At 36.7% G+C, this 7804-nt stretch overlaps 1 protein-coding gene across 1 annotated transcript; it reads right to left on the reverse strand.

Moving 5' to 3' along the window:
- Positions 1-383: 383 nt before the first annotated feature.
- LOC146899630 (uncharacterized) lies at positions 384-1840 on the reverse strand. The gene has a single exon (XM_085732835.1). It carries the CDS (start codon positions 1838-1840, stop codon positions 581-583), a length of 1260 nt encoding a protein of 419 aa, XP_085588961.1. The 3' UTR covers positions 384-580.
- Between the last annotated feature and the right edge of the window lie 5964 nt (positions 1841-7804).

Raw genomic sequence — 7804 nt, forward strand, 5'->3', positions numbered from 1 at the left:
AAAAAGTTCCTTGATCCTTTCCATGCTTTCAAACAATTCAAAATGATTATCAGATTTAACATAACTAAAACAAGTTAGACGGTGATTATTGGTCTCCAACATATATACAACAGATTGAAGCTACCTCACATTTATGTTAAGTACTAAGTGGTTCAAAAATATTTATGTTTATGAAAAGAATTAAATGATATATATTTTGTGCAAAGTACAAGTTTCAAATTCTTATTAAAAACCTAGAATAACAGGAAACCAATACCTTGGCCTTACGCTTTCTCACAAGTAATATCATTATCACTCACCTGCTTTTGCTCAAACATGGCTCCATGGAGCACTTTAAAATTTATTGTTCATGAGCAATTTTCTTTTGAGAGACACAAGCAAGATGTAAACAAAAAAAAATTATTCATCCAAAGAAAAACTAAACAGAATAAAATCACAATAAATTAAACTTAAGTCAAAGTAAAGTTTTAAACTCAAAATAAACCAAAAGTAATGTGTTAGACACTTAAAACCAAAAGTTTGAAACTTGAAACATAATATAAGTTTGAACTAAAACAAAAGCAATAAAATAAAATAACAATTAAATTTCCTCAGACTGTGATGTGTCATCCACAACAAGGTTAGCATCATCGTCTGTGGCCTCATCATCAGTTGCTGCCCCCTCAAAGGGACCTGGCCTGCCCTCAGGCCACTGGACATAAGTCTGGTACTGTGCTGATGTCATGAGTGGGTACTCAGGATTCCCCGGATGCAAATGAGCAATGTTCAAGTCTTGCTGAATGCCTTGGTGACTTCTGTACAATGCTTCATTCTGATTCATTATATGATTGTTTTGATCCCGAACATAAGCATTATGTCTCTGCTGCTCCTGCATGAAAGTTTGAAAAGCGGAGAAGTCGAAATGACCTGAAGATAACTGGGGTGCTCTTTTGTCCCTCTTCATCAGGTTACTGATAAAAGTGTCATCAATAGGATTTTCAATATCTTCATCAATGGGTTCTGGTATGTCAATCTCATTGTCATCAATTAAACCCATAATCAGTCCTGGAAAGGTTAGTGCAGATTTTGAACCTTTAGAACAATTCATGGCCACCCTTTTCAGCTCATTGGAAATGATTCTTGCAATGTCCACTTCAATTCCTTTCATTATGCACCAAATGAGTGGTATGACAGTCACTGGAGCATCTGAGGTATGAGTTCTAGGACAAACATTATGGATTAGGAACTGAAAGATAACACTCGCTTTTGCATTCAAGTCCGGGTAAAGTGCTTTTTTTATGATTCCCTTATCATTCCTAACAAATGTCCTACCCGGAAGAAGTATGTCTCTCTCAATTTGTTCAAAGTTCCAATTTCCCCTAGCACTTTCACTAGCATACTCACACAGGCTAGGTATTGTAACATCTTCAGGTTCAGGTAGGTCCAAAGGTTTGCCTAAATATTCATTTATGGTATCCCTATCAAAACAAATAGTTTTTCCTCGCACAAAAGTGGTGAAGGTGTAAGCATTATCAGTAGCGGTGGTTATACTCTCAGGTACGGAGTTGCCATAAAACTCCTTCACAAGGTCTGTGTTTATTTCAGTGTGAGGGTTAAGGAGTTTGGTCCACTTCCGATCCACGAACATTTTCAAGATTTTTTTGTTTGGGCCTCTCGAGTTGATTTCAAAGACTTTTTCATGCCAAGTCTTGTATTTGCCCATTTGAATGAATCGGGCAGCATGTGCTGGTGATGGGAATCGGTTCAGGTCAGTGGGTGGTTGTGTAGGTTGTGGTGCAGATGAGCTAGACGAAGTTGTGCCTCTAGGGCGTTTGTTACCAATGGTGTTTTTCGGGGCCATCTGCAAAACAACCAGGAGATTCCAACATATACAATTGAAAAATTAGATCAAGAATGAATAAGGCATAAAAAAATCCAAAAATTTTAAAATTCTGGGCGAATTTTTCAAAGAAATTTCGCTATTAGCGAAAACTAGGCTATTAGCGAAATTCTGCCCGGAATTTGGGAAATTTCGCTAATAGCGCAGTTCTTCAAAAAAAAAATTCCAGATTTTTTTTTAAAAATCTTTGTTCCTGCAATTTTTCAACATAATCCAACATATTTCTACCCTAATTGCATCCTAATATCTCGACAAACTCAAAAAGGATAATCAAAATCACAACTTTGCACAAGAATAATGAAAATTCGTATTTTTCAAAACTTTTCAAAAATGGGTTAAATTTTCGAATTCTTGATTCTTGTGGCTTGAAGTCGTGATTATTGTTTCTTTTTCCTCAATATACCCTATTAGGAACAGTCTCTATCACAGTTTCTAATCTTAACCCTAGCCATTCTAAATAAATTGAGTTTCTGAATTTGAGAACAAAGAAAGGAAAGAGTGATTCAAACCTGTTGATTCTGTGAAAAGTATGCAAAACAAGATGAATTGATGCAGATACAGTGATTGCTTGATTTGAATTGAAAAAGAAGGATTGTGGTTTGAATTTAGGGTTATGTGTGAGTGAGATGAGTTTGAGAGAAAATATGTATGTGTGTGTGTGTTTTGGAACCGTGAAAGAGAGAAAGAATTGGGGAATTTTGGTTTTTGTGGGGAGTTAATCAAACCAACACATAGGACGCTTTCGCGTCCACCGGTTTCTTAAGCGTCCTCCCCAGTATGCTCAAAATTTTTGATTTTTCCAACTTTTGCTTTGATTGCTAAGTGATCTAAAACTATATGCAAAACATAAAAATACTTACAAAACTGGGTTGCCTCCCAGCAAGCGTTTGTTTTACGTCATTAACTCGACGCCTTTATCGATGAAGAATTCATGGCTCGATTAGTGAAATTGTCGACGTTTGTCGAACAACTTCACCACCAAAGTGGGTCTTCAATCTTTACCCATTCCTCGTCCAGTCGGACTTTGTCGTTGGAACTTCTACACTACCGTTCCATAAGGGTCTTTTTTATTTTTCTTTGATTGTAAACAGATTAGACCACATAGACTTGAAATTTCCCAGGATTAACCGAGATCATGAGTTACACAGTAACACCATTTGTCCGGGCTCAAAGTTTTGTTTCACAATCCTCTTGCCATGATAGCGCTCACCTTCTCCTTGTACACTTTAGAGGATTCAACGCTTGTCGCGCATTTCTCCGCATTGTTGTAGTTGAACCTTCCTCTATTCGCCCACTTACTCTTGGTCAAAATTAAGAAATCAAAACGCTTTGTGCGCACAAAACGCTTTGTGCTCTAGTTCAACCGGCAAGTGGCACGACTTTCACATGCCTCATCAAGCTTTAATGACCAATCTATTCGTGATGCCAACACGACCTTCTTTTCTAAGATTCCTTTGAATTCTCGATTGGACACATCGACTTGACCAAGTGATTAGTAACATAAAAGAAAGTATAGGTGTATATATGTACAACAAATTTACAAGAACCAGTTTTTGTGCAAAATTGCTTAACATGACAAAATTGTTTCGATACTTATGAAATTATCCGCTACTCCCCGGCAACGGCGCCATTTTGATGTAGTAATTTTGCATCAAACAAAGTAAGTATTTTAATATCGTCTCCACAGGGAGTTGCGTATATCATAAGCGTCTTCACAATAGTTCACATTAAGGTATCGAGTATAAGTTGTTTGTTTGTAAAACTATGTTCCTAAACGACATAAAAGTAAAAACGAGATGAGATCGAACTATTTCGCTTGCGGTATAAGATAACGAGCAAGCATAACAGCAGCAATCTCTCGATCGATTAACAGACTCTAGCTTTATAACCAATATTATCACAATCATTTCTACAACATCCTTCGTGTCCAAAGCGACATCGTTATTTCTAAATTATCGTTTAAACATTCGTGTCCAAATCCCTTAAACGATAACAAAGTCGATCAGATAACTTAATCGACCGTGTCCAGCCTGATTAAGTATCCGAAAGCATTAAATTCTTGATTAAAAGCAATTATCAAAGGTTTACAAACTTGTCAAGAGTGATATAACTTAAGATAGTTTGTTATTCTAGTTCTAGATTCAAGAGTTCGTGTCCAAATCATCTTGAATCTCTTTGAAAGCATTAAACACAAGAATAACAACAATATTGAATCATTAAGCTAGAACCTTATACATTAAAAGATCAAAAGATTACATAATAGCTTGTTTGATTACCTCAATACTACAAGTAGATGATAGCTACACATAGACATGTATACTATGCAAGGGATGAAGAAAGATGAAGATTCTATGTCAAGATCCTTCGTGTCCAAAGCGATCTTGAATTGAATCTACTCCTAAACACCTTGCTTTGTGTTTCTCTCTTTGAAATAGCTCTGACCTCTCTCTAGAATATATGAAAAATATCAATGGAATAGTCAATCCTAAAAGAGAGGTAAAAAATCTATTTAAAGGGGCTGAGTTTTTACACCTACGCTAATAGCGCCAGATACGCTAATAGCGTAGTAGGTCGGCCTATTTAATGGCCAATGGAAGCTTGCCACGTTGCCCTTTCTGCCCTGCTTCGCCCAAACCACGCTATTGGCGTGGCTCTCTGGAGTCTTTACGCTAATAGCGTATCTCACGCTAATAGCGTGGTTCTTGACAGCTTGCTACGCCCCAGGTGCGCTATTGGCGTATCTTTCTGGACTTGGCATCTCTTGCTCACGCTAATAGCGTATGATACGCTAATAGCGTATGTCTTTGAATTTTGACATTTCTTGTTCCTTGCTTGTATTTTCCTGCACAAAAAGGGTAGAATAAGGTTCAAAAGCATAAATGACATATTTGCATAATATTTGGAGTTTTCCATGGAGAATCTTGCAAAACAAGTCACTAAAATGCCTAAACTACCAATGAAATATATCACTTTTAAACACTTATCACTTTCTTCTACTCCTTCTTCTACTTCTTCTCCTTTTCTTTTCTTTTAATTTAGCTTTTCTTTGAAGCATTGAGGACAATGCTTTTCCAAACTCCCTTGAACTTTATTCTTTTGTTTTGTTTTTATAGCGAAAGGCATGATTAAGTAGCTTGTTTTTAATGGAAATTGTGGCATAAATTTTTTTGTTTGTCTTCTCTTAAAAGGTTGTTTCTTGTACATGAAAGTAATTTCTTGTGTTTTTAGTGTTCTTGCTATACCCACATCATGTTTTATTGTGAAAAAAATTCTCCAATGAGAAAAGCACTCAGTTGCAATCTTTGAGCAAGTGTATGAGTAGGTATTTTAAGGAGCACGTTCTATCTTTAATGGTAACTTAGACCCTTAAAAGTCTTTAGAGTAAAAGTAATATAAGTTTGTGTGGGAAATAATTAATGTGCTTTATTGTTATATTCTATTACAAATCGTTAAAGTTAAATGGGGCGGGAGAATGGCACCAACATGTGGGGGGAAAGGACACTCCCTAACTTCCTAATTGTGGTGGTGACTCCCTAATTGAACTTAAATTCCAAATCCCTCAAATGAGGAAATAAATTCATCAAAGCTAGGGGGAAAGGACAACTCATCCAAAAAGACTTCCTACGCGGAGATGAAAAAAAAATTTTGCAGCACTACTTAGGGTGATTTTGAATCTTGGGGGAAAGGACACCCTCTCCATAAATACTTCCTATGAGGATAGATAGCCCATAAGCAATCTGCAGCCCCTTGTGCTTAAATTGCTAATCTAATTTAATTTTAACTAAATTCACATCTCTCTTATATGAAATGAAGAAAGGACTTTTCTCGGTTACTTTAGTATTAGGGATAAAACTTGTTCCTCATAATATATGTCTTATACAGGAGCAAGAAAAGGGTTGGACTGCACACACACACTCACTTAAGACTTGTTGTTAGGTTGAATAGGTTCACAAGGAATACTTGAAGTCGTGATTAGTGTACTTGAAACAAAACCTTAGGAGAGACATGAGTTTTTCAATTGTGTTGCCATGTTAAATCTTTTTGATGCTACTATATCTATTGCCTTAATTTGCTTGAGGACAAGCAAATATTCAAGTGTGGGGGAGTTTGATGAGTCATTATTTAGTCTATTTTTATTTAGCTTTAGTTTAGTTTTATTTAGATTTGAATTTATTTTATTTAAATATTGTTTCCTTTTTGAGCTATTTTACTTCAATTGTCTATTTTTATATTTCAGGAACGAATATTGGATGGAAGGAGTCTTGGAGCAAAAGAAAGGAGTCTGGAGCTGATTTGGAGCGAAAATACGAAAGATTCGGGAACAAAATATATTCCCCCAAAGTCAGAAGCTTGGCACGGCCCGTGCCAACATGTGGCACGGCCGTGCCACCCTCCAGGATGCCTTTTGCTGATTTTGCTTTGGCCCCAAGTTACTCTGTTTTAGTTTTACCGAAAATCCCTTGTAATTGCTTAGATTTTAAGTCGAATGTAAGCTATAAATAGAGTAGCTTTCCATCACAAATATTCATCTTTATTTCTTGAAATTCAATAGTGACAATTGTTTTCTTAATAAAGTTCACCTTTTTATTTCTTTACTTTCTTGTTATTTATTTTATGCTTTCTCTGTTCTTCTCCATGTCTACGATGAGCATGAGCGAGTAGACTTCTTTGTCTTGGGATCGTTGGATAAGTCTAATGACGTAATCTGGAACAAACCAAGCCTTAAACCTTAATTATATGTAACCTTAATTTCTAATCTAAATTCACCGTTTTAACATGAATTAACCATTATCAAACTGTGGAAGCAAACGCGGAGGGTTTGATAATTGTTAATTCATCATCTCAAATATCAATTCATAAAGCGAACGCGGAGCTTTGATATTCGAACAAGTGAATGTAGACAAGGATTGCGAAACATGAGAATAGTCTAGCAAACCTTGAGACATATAAAGTTTCGATCTTCAAGGGTTCCAAAGGCAATCACCCATGAGAATAGGTGTGGTTGTTGGAGGAATACACTCACTGACTTCGAGAGAAGCTTTGATATGCTTAAGAGAAACTTGTCTTTAGAAATTAGGACTTACGTAGAATTATAAGTTTAAGGGTTTGTTTGCGAAGGATTCATCATTACGATGAACCAATGATCCTAAGGCTCTCTTTTTATTATTGTTATTTACTTTTACTCAACTGAACCTCTCACTTTATAATCTTTCTTCTCCTCTAATCATTCTCTAAAAGTTAGTTAAATTGAACAACTCCCTAGCGGAACGATACTCTCTTTTACTACTAATTTGATAGACCGTGCACTTGCAGTTTGGCCTATCAAAAACCCTCTCGGGCAAGTGACGGTACACCCTACGATCATCGCACATAATCCAGCCTGAATACCAGAATACCTCCTCGAAAGCCTGGAAGTCCCTGTGCTCTTCGTACGGCCTCCAGCATACGTCATCAAATGTAATACGATCAAGCAATGACCGATATGTGACCTTCTCTCCATGACCCTTCTGAAGCTTCCACCTCGCCGTAACCGGTAAGCTTTCAACATAGTCAGTGTTTGGATCAACAGCATAAAACTTAGGAAAGTGCGCCAAAAACCATGCCTGCACAAACCAAACAAATCACATTTATAAATTATTACGCACGGAAAATATAATAAAAAAATTATAGTTAACAAAAAAATAAAAGTTAACAAAAACAAAATTTAAAATTTCTTACAGTGAGCAGTGTCACGCTTCCCCCAAGTTGTCTGTCTCCAGGCAAACATGCCTCAACTAACTCACTGTATAGGTATGCAAGTGTCATCCCTCCCCACGAATAATTACGCATCCCCGCGTAGCCGTCCTCCATGGTCGTCAGATGGACTAACTCGATGCGTTTGTTGCTTCTATCCTCAAACAACAAGCATCCCACCAAGTAGAGAAG

The sequence above is a fragment of the Medicago sativa genome, chromosome 8 (genome assembly GCF_051527215.1).
Source record: "Medicago sativa cultivar Bolivia chromosome 8, Bolivia_mono, whole genome shotgun sequence".
NCBI lineage: Eukaryota > Viridiplantae > Streptophyta > Magnoliopsida > Fabales > Fabaceae > Medicago > Medicago sativa.

Bases quoted from the DNA above. Each gene is read 5' to 3' on its own strand.
- LOC146899630 (XM_085732835.1), bottom strand. From the start codon at position 1,840: ATGGCCCCGAAAAACACCATTGGTAACAAACGCCCTAGAGGCACAACT.